Here is a 24840-nt window from a genome sequence, read left to right on the forward strand (position 1 = left end):
CTGTAGAACCCCGGCAATGTCTAGTAAACATAACGGAAGTTTGGATTCTCTCTATCCGTCAAATCCTCGAAGCCATGGGCATTGTTGATTTCCGTGCCAAACTCACGGTCCTTCTTTTTGTTGCGGAGCGTGAGATTGAACCGCAAAAAGATAATGACACAGACTAGTGCAGAGTAGCACCCAAGATGGATGGCCAATGTCTTAAGGTAGCGAGGGTCGTTGTCGAAGAAGACCTTGGGACCAATAGCGTTGCCGGCGCACCAGGCAAAGAAGTTCATGGTGATGCAGACGGACTTCTTGGTCTGTCCTCCTACGTTACGTGTCAGCATGGACATGCCGAGACCCTGGGCTGCCCAGAAGGTAAAGACGATCCAATAGCTGATGAGCAGACCGGCTCGGGTTGCGCTGTTGGTATTCTTAACAGTCATGATGACAATAGTACCCGTGAAGGCTGGGATCAAATATATGGCCATGGTCACAAGGTTCTGCTTTGTCTTCTTGACGATGTAGACCGAGCTCATGAGCGTGAAGATGATAATGGCGCCGAGAACCATAGCCAGAAGCTGAGTCTGAAGAATACTGAATCCGAGTCCTTGGACAATGATATTGTAAAACGCACCAAGTCCAGAAGTAGGAAGCGTAGTGAATATCTGGATACCCATGTAGCAGTAGGTCTGGGGGTCGAGAAGCGCTTCCTTGAACTGGTACGCGCGGAATTTCTTGTTTTGAAGACCAGTCTGGTTGGAGCGTACGCGCTCGACCATCAACTTCTTGTCTTCTTCCGACCAGCACTTTGCGCGCATAGGGCTGTCGGGAAGTCTCCAAATAACGAACAATCCCCACAAAAAGGAGAAGCAGCCGTAGGTGATGAAGATGGCCTGCCATGACCGAAGTGATGCGGTTCCCGGGTGACTCTTGAAGCTTGGATGTCTGATTTGTGAAAAGCAGTAGGCCAAGAGCCCACCGACAATCTGCTGCATACCGTCTGAGGCAGTAAATTAGCAGATAGCAACAAAATTTTAATGCGTCCTGACTTACTCATCATGTACCAATAAGTCACAATCGAAGCTTGCTCCTCTCGCTTGTACCACTGCGAGGTCATGATGAGAAACGCAGGCTGGCAGACTGCCTCAAAAATACCAAGCAGAGTTCGAACAGAGACAAGAGCTGGAAAGCTAAAGCAGAGGGCATGACATGCAAGCACGACGCTCCATGCAAGAATGTTCAAGCCGAGGTATTTGGCGACTGGCACTCTTTGCAGGATCCAATTGGTGGGGTACTCAACAACGAGTACAGCGAGGTAGATACAAGTGGTAAGCCATCCAAACTATCATGTGTCAATTTTGGGTCTTGCAGACTTCTGTATGCTTTGGAACTCACTGTCTGGTTTGAATGAAGAACTGGAATATCGTCGCGGATACCCATGATGGAAGTCATGGACATGGTGCCTTTATCGAGAGACTTGTTGAATTAGGAAGAGATACGTTGATTTATTGATGATAGTTACCTGCAAAAAATAGGTGAAGACCATGACAGGGAGCACACGCCTGTCGATCAATTTTTTCAATCGCTTGTTCTCCTCTTCCGAGATGTATATTTCAGTCCCGCTGGCATACTGCGCGACCTCTCGGTCGATACGTTCGTAGTTGACATGTTCACCCTTCTTGTCGCCAACCGACAGCACACGCTCAACCTCGTTGACGTCTTTATCGTCCTTATCGTCGAGATGACCATCAGTGGCAGGCAAGCCCTGCACCTTGTCGGCGCTGTCTCTGGCAGCGGCCATACTGAAAGCCTTTCGGGGATGGGCAATCAAAGAAAATGGGGATGAAAGCTAAAAGGCCCCAACACTTGCTGTGAGGTGCTGAGTTGGAGGGCCACTCGAGATGATATTTCTGCCCGAATCATATGTCTGGTACGTCCGAGCGTACCCCAGTCTACCCCGTACCCCGGCGGGCTCCTCCGCAAATCACATACGATGAGGGCATGTCCCTCGCGGCAGGCCTGTATTGACGATTGAACACAGTCACCTCATCGGTTGCCCCGCCCCAACGTAGCAAAGGATCTTCACAAACGTGGTGCTGCTAGCCCGGCCAAATGAGCGCCATTGCTACAACCTCAGTTGTTCTTTGTTAAGGTCAACAACCCCACGGGCATGGTATCCACACAATTTGCGTAGTGGCCTACAATGCGGAGAGACGAGCATGTAGGATTAAGCACTGTGAAGAAAGCCACCACTTGGCATGTCTCCCAGAAGAGGATTGTCTCGGCGTGCATGATGCCGAAGATGCGAGTGGTAGGCCACCAGCTGCCTGATGGCTGGTGGAAATACTCCTTCGCGCTGGAGCTGGTGGCGGCTGGCTTCCCCAGCTTGGATGCGAGTCGGTCAGCAAGGGCTATTCAAACGGCGGCCCTGTTTCCTAGACGGTTCATTGCTGATCTTGGCCGCCTGCGCGATAGCCTCCCGCGGAGTCGGCGTAATGATCGACGAGGGTCGGCGCAATACATGGCGAATACGGAAGACATCTTCGTGTGGCCTTTCAGCAAACAATGACGAGTCTTTTGGTGTTGATTCAGATGCATGGATGACCCGCGGCTTGCCAGGGACCAAGAAGCTGGTGCAAAATCCACGTGTGCCAAGCTTGTGCCGATGCAGAAATGAGCAAGTTCGGTGCAGATAGGCACGAGAATCTGGCCACGATTTACACCAAGCCTTCGAGGTATGCAGTGGGAAACTCTGAGTTTCCCCGGTCTATACCCCCACTCTATAGGGCTTGGTTGACATGTGTGACCTACGGAAGCGATCTAATACCCGCCCGCTGGACTACGCGTATTGATAACTTGTCGCGCCTCCGCTTCTTGCCTTCTTCTTGTGCACTGCGTGAGAGTAATTTGGATTCTACTGCTCAACATTTAGTTTCCACTACCCAAGAGCGCCCATTCTAAATCCATACAACATCTCAGAATCCACATCCGCCATGTCGACACTCACAGTGCATGGCCTAACAAAAGGCCAGATAGATGAGAAGATCCTTCTCCTAACTCACAACCTAATCAACATTCACGACACAACCGGCGAGTTCCTACTCAAACTCGACGATGGACGCATAATCGATACCAAGGGTTGGGACGGCTGGGAATGGACTCATGGAATCGGACTGTATGGACTATGGCACTACTACACGCTGACAGGCAGCACGGCGACGCTCGACATCATAAAAGGCTGGTTTGACAAGCAACTCGCGAAGGGCACAACCAAGAACATCAACACAATGAGCCCATTCCTCTCATTGGCGTACCTGTACGAAGAGACGGGCAATAAGACATTTGTTCCATGGCTGGACACCTGGGCTGAGTGGGTCATGCACGGGTTGCCCCGCACCAAGTTTGGCGGTTTCCAACACGAGACGTACAACTCGTTCAACAAGGATGAGCTCTGGGATGACACGCTGATGATGAGCGCGCTACCGTTGGCAAAGATTGGCCTGACCCTGAACCGCCCAGAGTACGTAGAAGAGGCGAAGCGCCAGTTCATCCTGCACTGCCAGTACCTATGCGACACAAGCACTGGCTTGTTCTACCACGGCTGGAAGTGGGAAGACAAGGGTGGACTGGAAGTCGGACATAACTTTGGAAAGGCACGATGGGCACGCGGAAACTCGTGGCTCACAATTGCTATCCCGGATTTCATCGAACTTCTGGATCTCAAGGAGAGTGATCCGCTACGGCAGTTCCTTGTTGGAATTCTTGAGTCACAATGCCGGGCGCTTGTCAAGTGTCAAGCAGAGAGTGGCATGTGGCGCACCCTGCTCGACATTCCCATTTCTGAGGGCAGTTATGAAGAATCATCAGCCACGGCGGGTTTTGCGTACGGTATGCTCAAGGCGTGCCGGAAGCGATACATTAGTGGAGAAGTATTCCTGGAGAGTGCAGTGAAAGCGGTCAAGGCGGTCATTGGCAAGATCAATGCAGAGGGTGAGCTGACGGAGACGAGCTTTGGCACCGCCATGGGACATGATTTACAACATTACAAGGACATTAAGATTACCAGCATGCCGTATGGACAAGCCATGGCCATTATGGCACTTGGAGAGTTCATGAGGACCTTTATCTAACGAATCCATCATGCTAAGACACAGTTCATGATGCGTATCTGCAATGTACCAGTATCCGTGAGGGCCATAACTTCAGTGTGTATGTAGTATGTAGTATGTATATGGGCCTAGTTCGAGTCGTTGTGCAAGGGGTATAAGTCTCGGCGGGGTCGCGTACGTGTAGGTTGGGGTGTTGGAGGATGGATGCGGAGTTGCTGCTCTATTTCAGGCATGCGAAGAAGCTATAATTACTCGTAAGTCTCGTCGCCAACGGACCGAATGTGTAGCACAGCGTGGAGAAAGCGATGGTGGTGGAATTCGGTGGACGCGTCTCGACAGGGCGGGGAAGTCGTGTTTGGCGGTGAGGCTCGATTGCAGGCGCAGACGCGCGCTGATTGGCCAGGCGACAACCTTCTCTGCCTTTCTGCCATGCTGTCTAGAAGATTCTCGAGCTCCACCAAAGGCTATATGAGCCCCAAACATGAGCCTCCTCTGCGTTTTTCTTCATTGAATTGCTCTCTTTCTCTCTTACCACATAGACACTGCAGTCTTGCAATTTGCTCTTTTTCACGCCCAATAGAAGAGCCTAATACTCCAATTACCCCGCTCATACTGTTTGTCTTCCCCGCATCAGCCGCACATCTAGTCTACTCTTTCCGCCACTTGCTGCAAAAAACACCATCTGACTCTACTGTTTGCAGCTCCGAACACTTCACACACCCGTCACCATGTCTGGGGAGACTTTCGAGTTCCAGGCTGAGATCTCTCAGCTGCTCGGTCTCATCATCAACACCGTCTACTCGAACAAGGAGATCTTCCTGCGAGAACTCATCTCCAACGCCTCCGATGCCCTTGACAAGATCCGATATGAGGCCCTCTCAGACCCAAGCAAGCTTGACAGCGGCAAGGACCTTCGCATCGACATTATCCCCAACAAGGAGGCTAAGACCCTCACCATCCAAGATAGCGGTATTGGCATGACCAAGGCCGACCTCATCAACAACCTGGGTACGATTGCCCGCTCAGGCACAAAGCAGTTCATGGAGGCCCTGTCAGCCGGTGCCGACATTTCCATGATTGGTCAATTCGGTGTTGGTTTCTACTCCGCATACCTCGTCGCTGACCGCGTCACCGTCGTATCAAAGAACAACGATGATGAGCAGTACATCTGGGAGTCAAGTGCCGGTGGTACCTTCAAGATCACCGAGGACACTGAGGGCGAGCAGATTGGCCGTGGTACCAAGATCATCCTCCACCTCAAGGATGAGCAGATGGACTACCTTAACGAGAGCAAGATCAAGGAGGTCGTCAAGAAGCACTCCGAGTTCATCTCATACCCCATCTACCTTCACGTCCTGAAGGAGACCGAGAAGGAGGTTGAGGATGACGAGGCCACCGAGGAGAAGGTCGAGGAGGGTGATGAGAAGAAGCCCAAGGTTGAGGAGGTCGACGAGGAGGAAGAGAAGAAGGAGAAGAAGACCAAGAAGGTCAAGGAGTCCAAGATCGAGGAGGAGGAGCTCAACAAGACCAAGCCCATTTGGACCCGCAACCCACAAGACATCACCACTGAGGAGTATGCCTCATTCTACAAGTCGCTATCCAACGACTGGGAAGACCACCTTGCCGTCAAGCACTTCTCCGTTGAGGGTCAGCTCGAGTTCCGTGCCATCCTCTTCGTTCCCAAGCGCGCACCTTTCGACCTGTTCGAGACCAAGAAGACCAAGAACAACATCAAGCTCTACGTCCGCCGTGTCTTCATCACCGACGATGCTACTGACCTGATCCCTGAGTGGCTCAGCTTCGTCAAGGGTGTCGTCGACTCTGAGGACCTGCCCCTCAACCTGTCTCGTGAGACCCTCCAGCAGAACAAGATCATGAAGGTCATCCGCAAGAACATTGTCAAGAAGACCCTCGAGCTCTTCAACGAGATTGCCGAGGACCGCGAGCAGTTTGACAAGTTCTACTCTGCCTTTGGCAAGAACATCAAGCTTGGTATCCACGAGGACTCCCAGAACCGTGCCGCCCTCGCCAAGCTCCTTCGCTTCAACTCCACCAAGTCTGGTGAGGAGCAGACTTCTCTCACTGACTACGTCACCCGCATGCCCGAGCACCAGAAGCAGATGTACTACATCACTGGTGAGTCGCTCAAGGCTGTCCAGAAGTCGCCCTTCCTCGACACTCTCAAGGAGAAGGGCTTCGAGGTTCTCTTCCTCGTTGACCCCATTGACGAGTACGCCATGACTCAGCTCAAGGAGTTTGACGGCAAGAAGCTTGTCGACATCACCAAGGACTTTGAGCTTGAGGAGTCCGAGGAGGAGAAGAAGGCCCGTGAGGCTGAGGAGAAGGAGTACGAGGGTCTGGCTAAGAGCCTCAAGAACGTCCTCGGCGACAGGGTCGAGAAGGTTGTTGTCTCCCACAAGCTCGTCGGCTCACCATGTGCCATCCGTACCGGCCAGTTCGGTTGGTCAGCCAACATGGAGCGTATCATGAAGGCCCAGGCTCTCCGTGACACCTCTATGAGCTCTTACATGTCTTCCAAGAAGACCTTTGAGATCTCACCCAAGTCCGCCATCATCAAGGAGCTCAAGCGCAAGGTTGAGGCCGACGGTGAGGACGACCGCACTGTCAAGTCCATCACCCTCCTTCTCTTCGAGACCTCTCTCCTTGTCTCTGGCTTCACCATTGACGAGCCTGTTCAGTACGCTGAGCGCATTCACAAGCTCGTCTCCCTTGGTCTGAACGTCGACGAGGAGGTTGAAACCGAGCAGGAGAAGGGTGAGGCCTCAACCGAGGCGCCCGCCGCCGCTGGCGAGAGCGCCATGGAGGAGGTCGACTAAGCGTGTCGCCTGTGTCGCCTGGTTTCAAAAAGTTTGGTCGGCGCTTTGATATCCCTTTCATGTGTCATGGCTTTCCTTTTCTTTCTACATCTTTTGCATGAGGACGGAGCTTAATCTTCGATGGAGTCTTAGAGTGGTGGACCTTTATGCATCACGAGTAAACGGATATCCCGAACTGTTTCTTCGGTAGATTTGTCCATAGGTAGTTACTTTTGACGAATGATGAAATGTTCAAAAAGCAAAGTGTTCTGTGCGAAGATGTGAGTGATGTGACGCAAGTGGCCTTTGGGTTAGGTGTGGGTTGAGGCGAGTGGCTGCTCTAGGACTACTGGAGGTTGCAGTACTATTCTGCTTGGCCAAGACGGCGTTCTTTGGCTTTGCATGTGTTGTGCGATATGGTCGTACTATGGTGTTGCAATCTAATCGGAGAGGGCAAGGGCAAGGGTCCAAACGGGCTGGGCTCCGCCACGATGATCGTCCCGTGTCCGCGAAAACAGGATCTCTCCGCAGCCTGGGCCACATTGGCATCTCTGTAACGACAGGGATGAGGAGAAGGCATGACGTAGGAGGTGGCACAACCGCAGTATCTAGAAACATAATTTAGATCCAGCTCTAAAGTAGGCAAGTTTACAGCAGAATCCGTGGCATTTTGAATGCAATCATTTTTTTGAATCATCCAAAAGTCCATCAAAGCGCATCATGTCCGCCTTGGATCAAGTCAAGCAGCAGAATGCAGCGCTCCAATGTAAGCTGACGAGCATGATACAAGTATGCTGAGATGCTGAGAATGAGGGTTACAGCGAGTGTGGGGAGCATCTCCAAAGCTGCTGGACCGACTGCGAAGAAGTCCACGACAGCGACACCAGTGAAGCCAGCAATCAAAGCCGGCCCTGTTAAGAAGGCATCAGCGGTGACTACAGACACAACGAGCCCAGCTGCTACGCCTGTAAAGAGGGTTCCCAGAAAGCTCAATGCAGCTGGCACGCCTACGTCTAATGTGACAAGGACAACGACTACACCTGTGGCTGCAAAGAAACTTGACAGCACTCCAGCGGTGAAAAAGACACCAGTCACAGCAGGCAAAACAAATGTCAGCTCGGTTTCCAAGCCCGCCCGCACACGCACACCTCTTGGTACTATCAAGCCCCTGCCCGCCAGGCAGAAGTCAGCTGCAGAAACGCCCGTATCCAAGCCCACAAGCACCGTCAAAAAGACGACGACGACAACAACAACAACAAGCACACCCGTCAAAAGCACTTCTACTCCCGCAAAAGCCACGTCGGTCAAGGCTCCTGGCAGCACAGGAAACAAGACGGCAACCGTGAAAAAGACACCGGTCAAGGTGAACCCGGACGGTACCTACCCAACCCCCCTCTCCATAATTCAAGCTTATCCGCCGCCAGGCCACCAACAACGCGCGCCAGGCGCCGTCGGCAAAGCCATCAACACAGCCACGGGCACGCTCAATAAAACCGTCGGCACAACGACCGGCACGCTAAACACTATCACGGATTCCGCAACCGCAGGCGTCAACAGAACCGTCGATGGCGTCACGGGGGTTGCGGGCAAAGGGTTGGATAAGCTACCGGCGGGCGTGGGCAAGCCTGTGAAGCATGTGACGGATGGTGTTGGCAAGACGGCGACGGGCGCGGTGGATAATGCGTATTACACTGTTGGCAGTGCGACCAAGGGGGTTCAGGGGACTGTGAGTAAGACGACGGGGGCGTTGGGGAGAGGGGATGTTAAAGGGACTGTTGCGGGGGCTACAAGTGGTGTTGGTATGTTTGTTGCTTTTTCTTTTTCTTTCTTTTTCCTTTCTCCTTCCCTTTACTTACCCCCCCCCTTCTTCGTTCACATCTCTTCATTTTTTCTTGTTTGGATAATTGGCTGATACGGAATTTGCTAGGCAATACTGTCACGGGCGTGGGCAAAGGACTCGGGAATACGGTTGGTGATGGGCTTGCTGGGCTGGGAAGCACAGTTGGAGGGCCTGTTGGTGGGGTGGTGGGGAATGTAGGTAAGGGAGCTAATAATGCTGTCAGCGGCATCACGGGTGGTCTGGGTGATGGCGTAAGCAAGCTTGGAAAGGGGGATGTGATTGGCGGTGTTGGGAGCACGCTTGGGGGTGTAGGGAGGGGTGTGGGCGGACTGCTGGGTGGTATCACGGGGTATGGGGAGGGGCGGGAGGAACAATGAAGGCGCAAGGTGGAGGCATGGTTGTCTGGTGTTTACAACTACACGACGGTGGCGGAAGCAGTCGGGGGGGAGGCGGAAGGAGAGGGTGATATGTGCAGTGGGCCGCTGGAAGGCTCTCGGCCCCGAGATTGCCTCCATGAGCGAGTCGGCGCCGAAAGGGCAGGGCCACAGGACACAGAGCAGACTGGACATTGCGGGTTAAGGGACACAGTATGATTTGTTTTATTACGGGTTCGCGTTTATCGTTTGGGCTAACTATGTGTTGCTTTATGCGGGAGGGTTTTTTTTGGGTTCAGCTAGCTCAGTTAGTCGGGTTGATTCAGTGGCTTTCCATACAAGCGACGGGTTAATTCCTATCGACCGTTGAAACATTGCAGGGTCACGGCCTGAAGTCTTGCATGATAGCGCCACGGGAGATGTCCCCTCGCTATTGCCGTCGGACAAGCATAGGGCCGGTCGCTCAATGTCGAGGTTTATTTCCTCGAAGCGCCGTTGTGCTTGCTGCGTTGATCGTCACTGTCTGGGCGATGACAGTACGATTTTAGCCAAGTTGTGGTATAATGGCATTCGCGACTCGCATCTCGTAATATGCCGCAAGCATGACGCGTTCAATGGACGTGTCTACTTGGATTGTAATGATGATCAGACTCGATCTGCGTAAGTACGACGGATACACTGGCGCTCATATGCACAGTGGGGTGGTTCATGGTGGGCTCGTATATGGGACATACGCCGCCGAGAAGTTCATAGGCTGCGCTGCGACCAGCGTTGTCGACGGCCATGTTCAGGCCCCCCTCTCGCCCAGGCTTGATGTGCCTTGACATGCGCCGCCGAAGCTTATTTGGACGGGCCCAATGACACATCGAGGCTTGTTCTGGGGGGTGGCTGACCTATACGGTTGCTGCGGGCATGTCCCTGCGGCTGCGCGACTTTGGGAGTCGTCTCCTTTTGTCCCTCAGACACCCACGACACCATCGACGGAAATGACGGCATCCTTGGAACAGTCTACACGCTACATGTCCGCGGGAACACTGCTGCTTTGGGGACAATCATCCATGGGCTACCCGCAATGATTGTAAGTTTTTGCGCCAGTCCTGTGGCTTATCCCAGCCGCGGATCCCGGCGTGGTCAGCACAAACGCGTGACAGGGGGGGTTGCCTGTACGAAACAACACAGTACAGCGCCATTCGCACAGTGGCTGGAGCGGACCCGGCCCTCCGTACAAGGTCCCGAAAGCCGGGTGGCTGTGCCACGAAGGGCATTTGCTCGCGGCGGCCTTGTAAATTCACGCACCCAACCAAACTACTGTGTACCGGCGCCCTAGCCACACGCTCACTGGCCCTGTCCGCTTTCATCTCACCATGCTGCCTGATAAAGCATCGTGACCCCCATCCGCTTGCCTGTGGCTTGACTTACCGACCAACCCCGCTCACTCAGGCACCTGGTCGAGACATTTCCTTTTTGTCATTAAACACTCAGTGCGTCAGTCCAACAGAAAGAGATACATATATACAACCGCAACGGGAGCCACTAACCAGGCTCAAGACACTCTCGGCCCGTCCCTATCACCAGTGTACCACGCGAAACAAAAAACCCCCCAGCCAGCCTTTAGTATTACAACCGTGACGTTTCTTTCCAACAACACTCACTTTCAACTCAACCCTATTCATTCCTTTCACCTTTCCACTCGGCCACCAAACAAAGGGGGAAAAAGAAGAAAAAGAGGGATTACACTATCAACTCGTTCCAACCCTACTCTCATCCACCATGTTCGGCCTAATCACCACCCTCACCCTCCTCCTCACCACCGCCCTCGCCGCTCCCACAACCACCACCACCACACACCACACCTCAGACCTCCAATGCCGCTGCCTCACCTTCTCCACCAGCGCCGCACCCACGCACTGCCCCTACCAAGAACTCCTCACCCTCGACTGGGACGCCGCCTTCTCCCTCGCCACGGCAAATGACCTCAAGATCCAGTTCGCCAGCGACACCACCATTGCCGAGATCCTCGCCATCCCCACACCCGTGGACTCGGCCATTCTGGATGCCATCCAGCAGGGCAAGACGCTCCCGCTGGACCCGGCCCAGCAGGTGCGCAGTGAGAACCGCATGATTTGCGGGTTTGAAGACGATGTCGACAGGGTGGAGCGGTGCGACAATGGCATGAGTGTAGAGGTGCATTATGTAGGCACCGTCGTGGGACTGTTTATGCTTTTCTTTGTGTGTTATCTTGTTGCCGAGTATCTCTGGACTGTGTAAGTCTTATCCCCCCCTTCCCCCCTTTTTTTGTAACTCCGAAGTGGATGGGAACTAACATTGGTTGTAAAAAAAACAGATGCTTTGCGAGGACACGGGGCATCCGACTCGAGGGAGAAGAGAGGGCGTTGACGGTCGAGTGTGATGAATTGATGGCAGACCAGAGGTGAAGAGAGAGAGGGGGAGACTTGGATGGGACAGATGGAGAGAAGACTTTCGAAAGAAAAAAAAAGAAGATACGACGATATGACTTTCAACACACTACACGCACCAGCTCTTGGTCTCCGGTTCGGTATGGAACACGGCCACCCACACGTCCGCCACACAGCTCTTTAACGTCACGCGGGACACTATCGACTCGTCTTCCCGTATACTTTCCGGGATATCGGGCGTCCGGTCGTCCTGCATACTACCACCGACCTTTTCTTTACTAGACCGCGGGGGAGGCAAGGGACAAACCATTTCTATGCACCGGTGGCAAAACAGGAATACAGTTAGGATTGGGATTGGGTACGGGAATACTACAAGGCATAATACTAGCCTGGCCGGGGGGTTGCGAATGAGATTTCATCATGTATGATAAAAAGTGAGAAATACTACATAGAAGAAAAAGGTATCGACGTGTGTGTATGTGTGTGTGTAAGTGACACATGATCAGATTCGATTTGGATATACAGAGAGAGAGATATGCATGGGAAACAATGTCGCTCAAGACACAAAGGATGCAAGACGAGAAGAAACAACATCAAGAACCCAGATATGCACAATCTGCAGGGAGGAGAAAGGACCTTTTTTTTCCTTTCTCAACTCCGAAAAACATAACGAAATAGCGCGAGGGGGACAAGTAAAAAAAAAAAAATAAGAGTAGACACGACCATATCAAGAGAAAGATGCAACGACTAAAAGATGATGTATAAACAAGTCGTTACCAAAACGGCACAGTGGAGAAGAACAATGCTTAGGTAACAAGAAGAAGGCCAACAAAAAAAGAAGTAGTCCATATCTACTATACTCGTCCCGAATCTAAGCGCTCAAAAAGAAGAGGAGAAAGAAAGAAAGAGTCAATCCCTCGGGAGACCCTTTTTTAACGAAGAGAAATCAGTGGGACCAGCGACCAACAAGCTCCCCTCTCATGTGTAAAATGTACGTGTCAAGTTAACATGTACAAATCCACCTAAGAAGAAAGACAGGTAAAGTGTGCCGGCTATGTTGGCCAGGCGGCGCTGGTCCTCACACATGTACAACGAAAGTTATGTGCAAAAAAAAAGGTGGTTCCAAACCAAAAAGTGCCTTGTATCTAGGCAGAAAGTACGTATGTATCCTCCTCATCTGCTGCGTGGCGAATTTGGAAAGGCTGGAAGCCGTTGTTCTTGCCCTTGTGGGCATGAACAGCCAATCCCATCTCACGCATGCGCTCTGCACCACGACCGGGGGCAGGACGCTTCTCCTTTGTGCCCTTGCGATGTTGCTTTCTGTACAGCTTCTCCTTGCGGCGCTGCTTCTTCTTCTCAAGCCCGACCTTGATGTCAATGGCTCGGCGCACAGGCATGTCAGCGGCATCATCATCTTCTTCCTCAAGATCAAACGGATTCCTCATGGTGATGGACGTGCGTGGGACAGAGGCAGAGACGGTAGGCACGGGTCTCTCGGCAATGCCAGCAAAGCGTATCGACATGTCGCTACGCTGGCGAGCAGCCAAGGGGTTGACAGAGCCGCGGCGAGTGGGTGGTGGCGATCGAAGACGCATGGGAGGTGGAGGAGAGTGAAGCCGCTTAGGAGAATTGCCAAACAGCTTGCGTGGCGGCGGTGAGCGATGCACACCACGCTTGGCGGGCGGCGGTGACCGCAGGCGCCTTGGTGAAGGTAGGGGCGAGCGCTTCTTGCTCATGTCTTTGCGGCGACCGCGCAAGTCGGCATCCGGATCCATGCGACCGTGCATCATCAAATGGTCGGTCTCTGAGGCTAGGTTCTCGCATTCGGACACCTCATCCTCTTCGTCATCAGGAAGCTCGGGATCCGATGTGGGGAAGGTAGGATCAATGTCTTGTGGAGTAGGCTTGTGCTTGGCAGCACGTCGGCGTTCTAGTGTCGACATGTATGCCTCCTCTGCCGGCCTATCTTCATCAAGGGTACCACAAACAAAGTCGGTGCTGTCAGGCAATTCGGGGCTTGGAACACGGATGTTGACCGGCCTGGACTTCTTCCGCTTTGGTGGTTTGTCCATGATCTTGAGACCATCTCGGCTTTCGAGAGATCCAATTGACGACTCAGACACGGTGCGGGTAGGTTTTAGGCGAAGCTGTTCCAGGTGCTCCACTGATGTCGCAGCGGTTGATGCTCCAGGGGCCCACCAGTTGTAGTCGGAACCTGCATCGCTTTCATCATCGGAGCCAGCGAATCCGTTCTCGTCATCTGTCCGGAAACCCTCGTCGGTGGTTTCGCTACGCGCATCACTGTCATCGTGATCATCATCATCATCGTCGTCGTCGTCCATTTCGATAATGTCGTCGTCGTCGTCTTCCTCTTCTTCTTCGTCTTCCTCCTCCTCGATCGCCTCCTCTTCTGCAACTTCCTCGCCTAGTTTGCGTAGGTTGTTCTCAATTTTGAGTGTGTCTTGGACTGTTAGTCTGCTTCGGTGGCAAGTGACTTCTTGAGTCCACTCCTCAACCTCCTCCTCCGAGCTAGCAAACTCGTGGAAGCGGTATGCCTCACAACGAGCTAGATCTGAGTTGGCACTCAAGCGGCGGGTCCGATCAACTGGGCGGGCTTTCCGAACACTAACAGGTGAATTGTTACGGACTGTCGAGTCAGAATCGCGATGGACTTTTTGGGTTGCTTTGGGAGACGAAAGGATCCGTTGTGGTGGTGGAGCTGGGCTGGCCATTCGACGGGGTTTGGCTGCGACAGGCTTTGGAAGCGCTTCTTCTGAAGGCTTGGATGGGCATGCAAACTTGATGGTGCTGACACGCTTTGGAGGCTCTTCCGAGGCAGGGACAGCGACAGCGGCAGGAGCGGGTTTCTCGGCAGCTTCTTCTGGCTTCTTTTTCTCCTCTTTGGCGCCACATGCAAACATGATGCGTCTCTTCCTTCCGAGAACTGCCTCAATGTTCTGCTCGGTATCTTGTGGGGGCACAACCTTGTGCACTGAAATGGTGTTGTCGCCATCGTGCGAGGCGATTGAGATTGGCAACTCCAATGGCTTGTTATTGAACATGGGCAACGTGCCATGAAAAGATGCCGCAGGGAGCGGGGGGCTGGGCGTGCAGGGTCGAGTTCCAGGGCTTGTGAAGCCTCCGTCACTTGTAAGATCAGTAGTACCGCTGTTGTTGCTCCATGTCGAGACACACGACATGCCGCGGACTGGACTCGTGTCGGACCGGCTGTCGACAGGGGAGCTTGTAGTAGATCCCGATTTGAGTGCCGAGGTAAGCAGCGATTCTTTGCGGTCGCAGACGGGCTTTGATTTTGTAAAGGATGCAGTCGTGGTGTTTTGAAGTACCAAGGGTGTAGGGCGCTGCGCGCGGGGTTCGGGCGGCTCATCAAGGTCGCCCATGGTCTCGTCCTCGGCAGTCATGAGGGGTGGCGATGCTGTAGCAGACATGATCTGTGGCGTGCTTACTCGCAGTGCGCCGTGTTTGCTTATGTGATCCTGGTCGTTGGCCATGAGGTTCTAAGACTGGCCAATGGTCTGTCAAAAGTCGTTTTGGGTTGTGGAAGCGGAAATAGGTCTGGTGATGTGGTGTGAAGGAGATGGCCGGGTGGTGGTGCGATGATTGATGAGCTTGTCAGGCTGGCAGTCGATGATCGAAATGTTGGAAGAAAAAATGGCTGAACCAATGCGTAGGATTCCGCCAGGCTCTACAGACGCGTGGTCGTGGTGGTAGTGGTAGTAGAGGGGGGTGTGTGTGTGTGTGCTAGCGGAGACTATAGTGGCAGGTTGGACGAAAGTGTGTGGGGGGGAGCGCCCCAAGGAGACAGTGTTATAATATCTCAAGCAACATGGTGGAGAAGAGTAAAGTTGAACCTGGGGGTTGGAACAATGGACGAGCTAGAAGACGTATCAGAACCAGGCAGTGTCAGGCAGTGTGGAGAGGGAAGGGGGTACCTGGTGACGAGGTCAAACCTAGGGCGACGACGTGTGGCGACGGGCCGTAGCTGGTGGAGGGGGCGGCCGACAGGCGGTTGCTAAGAGGAATGGGGCTTGGCGGATGGCGTGGACGAAGGTGGCAGAAGGCCGTCAGTCAGACGACTTATGCGCACTTGAGAGCTGCGACAGTAGCGGCGCGGGCGGGCGAGTCGGAGCGCAGTGAAGGGGGGTGGGAGGGGGAGAGAAAGGAATTTGATGTGCAATGGCGTCTCGGCACCAATTTGGGGTTGGCAGAGAGAAACAGTGGGTAGGGGACGCCAGTGCTCGGCTTGGCTGTGCCGCTCTGGCCTGGCAGGAATAAGTAGGGACTTTTTTGCGGTAGCGCAGCAATGGCTGGGACGCACGGCGCGCCTGCAATTTGATGCTTACAGCGGCCGTTGTGTGTGCAAGTGCGCGTACGTGCTGGCGAAGTCGAGAGGCAGGGCAAGACATGGGCAGAGCAGACGGCGCCGTCTCACGCTGTCCAGGGCAGCGCCGGGCGCGAAACGCAATTGCATTGCGCCAGTCAGTGTTTGGGCCGCCTGTGTCGGAAGACTTGACGTCGCTGTCAAAGCAGCACAAGCAGCAAGACGCTGAATTGGGGGCAGCATGGCCGTGTCGTCTACGCTACGCCAAACAGTGCATGTCTAGGCGTCGGCTGGAGAGCCAAATGCCTCACTCTGCACGCCGCGTCCTCGTATTGCATCTTGGGCTCTAGGGCAGATGCATACACAGACCCGGGTGAGTGGATGTAGCACATACAGCCAACGGACGCAGATACACGGACGCGGCCAGCGCAACCTCACCGCTGCCACTCACCGCTCCCTGGCAGGCCCATGGATGCGCCCTCAGAGCCCCTGGATTTGGGGGCCCATCATCTGACCCGCCCAGCGCGGCCGGCCTGGAGTGTCGCCAACCACGTCGAGTCGTCCAGCTGCGCCCTCGCACGCCGTGCATCAACGCGCATTGCCGTGTGGTGCAGGTGCAGGTGCAGGTGCAGGACGGTACAGCACAGCACACGCCCGGCCGTAGGGCTCGATGGAGTCCGGGGCAGCGTGGGGGGGAGGGTTTTGTTTGGCGCGCCCGTGTTTTCATCCTTGCCGCCGCTGCCAATTTTCACAAGCAAGCGCCCCAACCGGCTTGCGGGGACACTTGGCCTGCTGCTCTCAGCGCCCAACACCATGACCCGCCGTCCACGATGCATTCATCCGTCTGCGTCTGCGTCTGTCCGTCTGCGCCTCGACAGCACGCTTGGCCGGACATTTTCTTGTCTCTGCGTTACCAAGCCGTCCATGTGCGGCCATGTATGCCCTTGGTCAGTAATGTGCTTGGTGCTACTACTACCCCACGTACGAGCACACGCACATGGGGCGGTACTCGATGCATCCGCCTACAACCGCGGCTTCCTCGTTGCAGCCAGCGGCCCCGAGATAACGCGCTGCATTCATCCCAATGGCCTGGCAATCCACGACCAGCACCCCGGTGCTCCCCAGCCAGCATGACGTAAAGCCAAAGACAAAACATGAACCCCCGTCATGCTCATCATCACCATCACTCCATGTCTCTTGCTCACGCGTCATGTCTGCTTCAAAAATAAAAGCCTGCCTTCTGCTTCCACTCGTCAGCATGCATAGCCCCGCGTGCACAGCAAAAAGTGTGGAGTAGCTCGTCACCTATCCCGGTTCCACCAACCACACATGCTACGACCAAATGCCGTCTACAAGCGTCGCCATACCTCCCTGCTCGGCCGCACGCTATTTCCTTTGGCGACACGGATCAGAGTGCTCCTGACGCAGCTGCACCCATGGCCAGACGTGTGTCTGTGTGCAGAACAGAGCAGCAGCATCTTGTTGAGCAGGTAAACAGTGCAAACAAACAAACAAATACAGTTCATGAGATGCATGCCGCACAAAACAAGCAAGCCAGCCAGCCAAGCCAAGCACGTGCACGTTCCTTCCTAGCCACACGTCAACGCCACCATACGTAGAGCATGCGCGCGCACAGGCCCCTTTCGCTCATTGTCCAAACATCCATCTTGCCTCCTTACTCCCAAACCCCTTCGGCTTCTTCAGCTAACCATTAGCCTCCAGCACACGCTTGTATCCGCTCCTCCCACACAACTCGCCGGTCCGTACCAAAACAACATTCCCTCCCCCCTTATCTCACTTCCTCCTTCCCGCCCCCAAAAAGAACTGCCCAACTGCCCAGAACGAAAAAACAAACCATCTTCCTCCTTGGCAATATCTAACCTTTGCGCGCACAACCGTCCGCTCAAGTCCGCTCATTAAGATTCGGCAAAAGCCAAGTCAAGCCAAGCCTGACCCAAAACTATATGCTTTCTCTCTCTTTCTCCCATCCTTTTTATTTTGCTGTCCTTTTGCATCTAACATGGTTTGGTTTTGATGTATGGCGCCCCTCTCCCGGGACCTCCTGTTGATCTCTTTCTTTCAAAATATTGTCGGCAAGTCCCGGATACTACAACAACAACAACAACAACCACACGCAAATACAGACTTGCGCATTTTGGCTTCAACGGAAGACTTTTGCCAAGATGGATTTTCAACGCTACTAAATGTGCAATGACACACAAGCACACACGCATCCCATACCTGTCAAATTCCATTTCTGAATCCATACAAGTGTTTTACATACATTGAGTCCATGAAGAAGAATCTCCAAACATAGGGGTTATCCAAGTAAGAACAGCCATGATAATACGTAACTATCTATTTGCAGTACCATAACTACCCAAAAAAAAGATTAATAAGTTTTTCCTTGCTTTCAACTCTAGTTGCCTCCCCCTCCCTCCTACACTTATTGCCCATCCATTCATGCATCATCCCTTGTCAACCTCGTTTCAGATGTCAGGTTCAAACAAAATACGACCGATAAGTATACCGTACCAAACCCCCTCCCCCCCCCCCCAATCTACCCACAATCCTCTTCCTCCTCCCTTTACCCTCAACTCCTCGCCCCCCCCCCCTTCTCCCGCACACAGACCCCTATGGCCCCACGACCGCACTTCCCCGAGACCAGTAGTAAGAAAGATCGCCCAGCCAAAATCGTGCCTAGATCTCACCTCCTACATGCACTACTGACTTGCTTTCCCCACCTCATGTGCATGCCGTCCTCCTCCTTACCCCTAGCATTCCAGTTCCAACTCCCTCTCCCACTTCTCCCTCACAAACCGCACTGCGCGTGAAAATACCGCGTCGCGCTCACGCGCCTCATGCTCCGGCACAAAGGCATTGGGAAACTGCGTCCACCCATGCCTACAGCCCGGTGCGTGCCAAATCTCCAATCCGCCATTCTTGGCATTGGATGCATTCGAGCACCGTTCTTGGCCTTGGCCATCATCATCATCATCATCATCACCGCTGCCGCCCCCGCCCCCGCCCCCGCTCGTGGTCATGATGGTGGTGGTGGTGGTGGTAGTGGTGCCGTCCCAATCGCCTGCTCGGCCATCGCCAAAGCGTACAGGGCCCGTCCAGTTGCTACTGTTCATCTTGTCAACCCACACATCACTCTGCACCGCTAGCGAGTCCTTCTCCGGTAGCACAAGGAAAATAGCTGCGTTCTGCTGGATATGGTCTGGGTCGTTGAGACCGGGGCTAGCGCGAGGATGCGCCCGGAGTTTCTTGGGCAGGTACGTTGGTCCCAAGATAGAGAAGAGGCCTGGCTGTCTTGGCTTCTCAACGTGGTGGTCGTCTGGTTTGAGCGCGCTGGGCATGGGCTTCCTCGGGCGTTCGTGGGGCAGCAGCCGTGCGTCGAGAGATGGGTAGAAGAGTAGTAGTGGGACCAGTCGCGGTTGCACTTGGGGCGGTGGGAGGAGCGACGGCCACGACTGAAATGGATCGTCTAGAATTGTTGCTCTGCGGTTTGCCGGGAGGGTTGGCGACATGCAATCGCCATCCGCAGGCCCCAGTGTTTGTGATTCCATCATGCCCATCTGCGGACAGGGCGGAATCGATATCGCCATGTTGAGCGCAATGTTGCCTCCGGCTGAGAAACCGGATATCGCCAGATGCGTCGGATCAAGCACAATATCCGTGACATGCTCAATGTGTGGAAGAACCGGCTCTTTTTTGTTCTTTCCCGCCAGCACATTCGTACGTACTATGGAGTAGTATCTCTGTACCTCTTGCCGTAGGATCTTGCCTGCCTCTGATGTCCCGCTCGTATCCAGAATCGCAGATAACACATCCTCTGCATCGTGAATTGCTGCAGGAAACTGGTGGAACGGTCCGATGCGATACGACACGCTCAGCACTACGGCCCCAAGCTCACGCGACATCATCGATGCATATGGTGCCTGTTCCAGCGGCGACCCCATGATGAAGCCGCCTCCATGTACTACAACGCGCGCCTAGAGTCAGCATACTTGCCACAAGCATCCTGGGGCATACCGGTCCTACACACAGTCCAAAACAACCGGGACATGCCATTCGCCCGTCTCTTTCCGCTGCTGCTCACTCTCAGCATCTGCATCCACCGGCGCCGGCGGCACAAATGTGTACGCGTAGATGAGATGTCCCTTGCGGCTCGGCAGCGCAATCAGGAATGGGTGCGGACCCTTCGGCGACGTCAGGTGCAGGATAGATAACGGCACGAAGCGCGGGAGTTGTACGAGCGCCGTCCGCCATTGAATGTGAAATGGGAGCCGGAAAAAATACGCGATCGAGTGCCAAAAGCTGCCCATCGTGGTGGCCGCATAGGGATGAGTTGCGCGATGCTCAGAGCATGCTGCGCGACGTTCGTCCCAAGGCGAAAAAAGGTGCGCTGCGAGTGCTGAGTGAGCAGTCGCCTACGTACGACGTAGATAGGCGAAGCATGGCGTGTCCAAGCTGCCCAGACTGAGGGCGCTGAAGAAAGGCGGGTTCGTGACGTCAGTTCATGAGCCATGTCATCCACAATCCCCATTGCAAGGCGGGAAATATCAATAGCAGTATTTACTACGTACTATGCCCCTGCTGGCTAGCCTACTTAAAGCTTCAACGGGCGAAGCTTTGCAAGCGTGTCCGGTAGTGCCGAGGCAGGGTATTTCTTCATCAGAAGTGGACCCCTTTGGCATTTTATGTGGCCCCAACCGTCTCGTAGAATTAACAACCATCTAACCTGACCAGACTGCAAATACACTTGCAACCAATGGAGCTTCGCAATCCTGCAATCTAATCCTCACCTTCTTATGGCTAGGTACCATCGAAATACTTCCATGTGCGCATTGACACTACACCCTCGGCATGCACACTGGCGTCTGCTATGACGGGGCTTCTAACAACACAACCATGGCACACAAATCCTTCCATCTTTGCATCTTCATCCTTGGATTTGACAGTCACAAAATGCTCATTCATCGGCTTCTCCACATGTAATTGTCATTTTGTCTACGTGGACAGGCTACTATAGTCTCCTTCCCACACATGACCACATGATCCACTCCTGCTGAAATCCTTTTGTGAAGTCTCCATCAAAGAGATGCTGTTGCCGCACCATTTCGTGAAGCTCCAACCATGAGCCCATCAAGTAGAGTCAGCAATGAGCCGCATCGACATGGCTATCGAGCACCGTTGAAGAGTGCGGAAGCTGCAGAGTACCTCTTGATAGCTCACCACGACGCAACCTTGTTGTCGGCATCTGCAGAGAAGCCCTCACCATCAAAGCCGGCAGCTGCCTCGTTACCGAAGGTGGCACCAACGTCAAATCCGCCAGCTTCTCCGCCAAAACCACCACCACCAAGGCCATCGTCAGACTCTTCGTCAGTGCCATCATGCCACTCAATCACCGATGGGTTTTCAGGCATGAACGGCTGAAGGAAGTCGCTCACTTCCTGCTCCGATTCGATAAGAACCTTGACTAGATCTTCAGCAATATCCTGGTTGTCGTCGTTGAAGAAAGAGGTGGCTTTCCCTTCGTTGCCAATACGCGCGGTGCGGCCAATGCGATGAATGTACTCGGTGATGCCACCGTGCTGGCCTGAGGGAAGGTCGTAGTTGATGACGTGTTTAACGTTGGCGACATCAAGACCACGAGCAGTGACACCGGTGGCGACCAGAATAGGACAACGGCCAGTCCGGAACGAACGACTATTCATACATTTAGTAGCAGTTCATTTCAGCAAGGTATTGAGTACTTACAGAGCATCCTCGCGCTCACGCTGAGTGCGGTCTGCGTGGATCGAAGTGACAGGCAAGCCTTTGTTGTACAGAAAGTCGTCGACCTTATCGCATTTGAACTTGGTGTTGACGAAGATGAGGGAACGCTGCGGGCCTCCAGAGAAGAGCAAATCGAAGAGTGCCTCGTTCTTATCTGTGTCCTCAACAAAGCGAATCTCCTGCTTAATGTTGCGATGGGTGCTACCGACCCTTCCTACTTTGATGCGGACAAAGTCTTCTTCCATGTACTCCTTGGCAAGCCTACGAGCTGCTTTGGAGAAGGTAGCAGAGAGCATGACAATGGTATGATCCGCATCAGAGTTTACGTCTGCAACAATCATCAGCAAATAGAAAAGAAAAGGGGTTGGTAAATCATACCAGCACCCGAGAACACTTTCTCCATGGCTTCCTCCCAGCCACTCGAGAGCAACTCGTCGGCTTCGTCGATGACGGTGAACCTGTGAGCTTGTTAGGGCATAAATTCCATAAACAGTAAGCTAGTTGGCGTACTTGAGGCGGCGGAGCGAAAGGAGATTGTTGTTCTGCATAAAGTCCATGAGGCGTCCTGGAGTGGCAATGAGGATGTCACAACCCATCTCTAGCTGCTGGCGCTGATTCATTGTGGGAGCACCTCCATACACAACGCAAGGGCGCAACATTGTACGGTAACACAGGCGGCGGGTCAGGTCGAACGTTTGAGTAGCGAGCTCGCGAGTAGGACATACAACCAATACCAGAGGCTCGGCACGAACCCGGTCCGTAAGAGGGTTGTAGCGGGCTGGGTTGGGTCGAGGTGCCGCCAAATGGCGAGCCTTACCCATGAGCTTTGAGAGGATGGGAATCAGGAATGCAGCCGTCTTTCCAGATCCTAAGCACTGTCAGCGATGTTACAAGTAACATAATGTTGACGATATTTACCAGTCTGCGCAATAGCGACCACGTCATTCCCAGTCAGAATGGATGGGATGCAATACGACTGGATAGGAGTTGGAGCACCATACTGGCACAACTTGACATTTTCAAGCATGACCGGGTGCAAACCGGCATCCTCAAACTATGCCAATGATCAGTACGGATTATTGAAGTGAGATTGGGTGCCTTACGTTGCGAACAGGGTTGATCTTGTTAGGGCCTTGAACAGTGACTTCGAATGAGAGAGCGCTGATCGCACTACCGGCACGCTGCAGATACTCATCCTGGAAGAGCATCTTCTCCAGCTCAGGATTGGGCTCACCAACATCACCAAAGTCATCATCCCACTGATAGACGGCGGCATCTGACAGCCAGGGAACGGTGTCGCGAGTCTCGTCTGCAGCAGGCGTGCCGCCGACAACAGTGTCATACCGGAAGGGGATCGGGTTGGTCCATCCAGCCTCTTTGGCACGAGCAAGATCCTTTGCCAGCTGCTCCGCACGGTCTGCAGCAGCGCCAGCAACGGTATCAGGCGGATCAGTGTTAGACATGTTGGCAATGATAGGTAGTGTAGTGGTGGTGCGGGGAGTGAGACAGCAGTCGAGGGACAAGTAGAAAGTTTTTTACGGTGTGGGCGAGGTGAGTAGGAGATTACAAACAGTTGTTTGCCCAATGTATACTGGAATGGCAGGCACTGTGCGTCACCGCGTGGCTTGGCACGACCCTACTCGCAGACCTTTACGGTGACGCCGAGGACAGGTGAGATACCAGCTGCTTTTGTCGGTGAGTTGAGAGAGTATTAGGTGAATTCAGATATGAATGAATAGCCTGCGGTCGTCGTGTGCTGGATAGGTGGGTATTGAGGTTCTGAGAGGCAACTTTCGGCACAAGCAATGGAAACTAAAGAATGCAACCATTTTACTTACGCATGCCTGTAAAATAAACTGATGAGGTGATGGGTGAGTGCTTTCAGGTATTTATCCATGCCGTGAGATCATTGAGGGTAGCATGATCGTATTTCTATTGGTACATATGTATAACGAGAGCGTCTCCTGTGCCGGCACTACGTGATAAGTGGCATAGTGATTTTCAATATGCAGTTGCTAGAATCGCCATGTTCGCTTTGCGGTACAAGCCTCAAGAGTAAAATATGATAGTCACGGAATATCACTTAACACGAATACCAAGGCCCACAAAAAGCCCACAAGTACATTCCAAGGCTTTGTAGTCTCAAAGCAATACTCGCTGAAACAGGTAAATACATTCAAAGTGAAAAAAAAACTCTTATGCTCTGCACAACCAACAGGCTAACGTAATTGTCGTTCTAACTTTAGCTACATGTTACGATCAGTCCCAAAGGGGATTTCTTCCACAAACAAATGCAATCAAATTAACTCTGAGAATCTCTACGCCCATAAGTCGCACATCTATGCCAATAAATCAGAGATATCTGTAGTATTCGGATAGTGTCTAGCCACGTAACAAACAGTAGAATCTCCGCCAGTCCAACCAGCCCCAAAAAACAAGAAAACGAACTAGAAAGCTACCCAAAGAACTACCTGGAAAACAAGTCAGAGAGCAATGTTACAAGCAGCAGGATGGATTCTCTTCTTGGCGCCAGACATCAAAGCAAGAGAGGCGCGGTTGGAGATTGTGACTTGCAGAGGTCTGCGTCAAAAGGTAACGATCATCATGGGGCGCATGGGTCACATGTTGTGCCATCACGCCAGGGCAGTTCTATCAGTATTGGCAGATTAGGAGTCCGACAGCTAGACGGGAAGCAATCAGGAGACAAAATAGTGATATAATTGCACACAAATTTCATGTTTGACATAGAAAGGGTACGCCTAAACATTTCGTATACATAGCTCTATGTTCAAAGGGAGAAGAAGCGGCTAACAAAACTAGCTCCCAAACGCTGCCCGTTGAGTAACCCTTCGCCATTCCCCTATAGCTCTTCGACCTTAATCAAATACATCGTTATTTAAGATGCAGCTCCAAAATAGACATTAAGAAAGAGGTCTTTTCCAGGACCAACATCATCAAGATCATCAGTAACCGCTCGGAACTGCATATCTGTTGCTCCATTATAGTTGTAAGACAGTTCATATTCGTGATCTCCCCCAGTGTTTTCTTGCTCGATAGTTTTAATTCCCGCAAAATCGTAGAAATGCGATTTAACATGTTTCCAATAGAATTTAAGCTCATATCTCACACCAGAGGTATCTCCTAGAAGAGCCATTCGGCCAAAGGTGACCTTG

The 24840-nt window shown here is 53.1% G+C and overlaps 7 protein-coding genes across 7 annotated transcripts; 4 read left to right on the plus strand and 3 right to left on the minus strand.

Annotated features, from left to right (window-relative positions):
- Positions 1-20: 20 nt before the first annotated feature.
- PSV08DRAFT_225506 (major facilitator superfamily domain-containing protein) lies at positions 21-1786 on the minus strand (the record flags this gene model as incomplete). Its single annotated transcript, XM_014228357.1, has 4 exons — positions 21-985; positions 1039-1327; positions 1381-1461; positions 1508-1786. 4 exons carry the CDS (start codon positions 1784-1786, stop codon positions 21-23), a joined length of 1614 nt encoding a protein of 537 aa, XP_014083832.1.
- A 1093-nt stretch (positions 1787-2879) lies between these two features.
- PSV08DRAFT_308653 (glycoside hydrolase) lies at positions 2880-4156 on the plus strand. Its single transcript, XM_014228358.2, has one exon. It carries the CDS (start codon positions 2979-2981, stop codon positions 4113-4115), a length of 1137 nt encoding a protein of 378 aa, XP_014083833.1. The 5' UTR covers positions 2880-2978; the 3' UTR covers positions 4116-4156.
- A 473-nt stretch (positions 4157-4629) lies between these two features.
- Positions 4630-7172, plus strand: PSV08DRAFT_225512 (Hsp90 protein-domain-containing protein). The gene has a single exon (XM_066092196.1). The coding sequence runs from the start codon at positions 4823-4825 to the stop codon at positions 6929-6931; it is 2109 nt and encodes a 702-aa protein (XP_065948912.1). The 5' UTR covers positions 4630-4822; the 3' UTR covers positions 6932-7172.
- A 458-nt stretch (positions 7173-7630) lies between these two features.
- Positions 7631-8997, plus strand: PSV08DRAFT_248566 (uncharacterized protein; the record flags this gene model as incomplete). Its single annotated transcript, XM_066092368.1, has 4 exons — positions 7631-7676; positions 7732-8709; positions 8838-8944; positions 8974-8997. 4 exons carry the CDS (start codon positions 7631-7633, stop codon positions 8995-8997), a joined length of 1155 nt encoding a protein of 384 aa, XP_065948913.1.
- A 1740-nt stretch (positions 8998-10737) lies between these two features.
- PSV08DRAFT_47715 (uncharacterized protein) lies at positions 10738-11605 on the plus strand. Its single transcript, XM_014228361.2, has 2 exons — positions 10738-11388; positions 11469-11605. Exons 1-2 carry the CDS (start codon positions 10895-10897, stop codon positions 11557-11559), a joined length of 585 nt encoding a protein of 194 aa, XP_014083836.1. The 5' UTR covers positions 10738-10894; the 3' UTR covers positions 11560-11605.
- A 680-nt stretch (positions 11606-12285) lies between these two features.
- On the minus strand, positions 12286-14990 carry PSV08DRAFT_225515 (uncharacterized protein; the record flags this gene model as incomplete). The annotated part of the gene is made up of 1 exon (XM_014228362.2): positions 12286-14990. One exon carries the CDS (start codon positions 14988-14990, stop codon positions 12687-12689), a length of 2304 nt encoding a protein of 767 aa, XP_014083837.1. The 3' UTR covers positions 12286-12686.
- A 3667-nt stretch (positions 14991-18657) lies between these two features.
- On the minus strand, positions 18658-23130 carry PSV08DRAFT_182666 (uncharacterized protein; the record flags this gene model as incomplete). Its single annotated transcript, XM_014228363.1, has 9 exons — positions 18658-18854; positions 18891-19868; positions 19935-20206; positions 21125-21598; positions 21650-21995; positions 22046-22125; positions 22178-22535; positions 22586-22721; positions 22771-23130. 9 exons carry the CDS (start codon positions 23128-23130, stop codon positions 18658-18660), a joined length of 3201 nt encoding a protein of 1066 aa, XP_014083838.1.
- Between the last annotated feature and the right edge of the window lie 1710 nt (positions 23131-24840).

The sequence above is a fragment of the Bipolaris maydis genome (assembly GCF_028858645.1).
Source record: "Bipolaris maydis strain C4 unplaced genomic scaffold PSV08scaffold_9, whole genome shotgun sequence".
Classification (NCBI taxonomy): Eukaryota; Fungi; Ascomycota; class Dothideomycetes; order Pleosporales; family Pleosporaceae; genus Bipolaris; species Bipolaris maydis.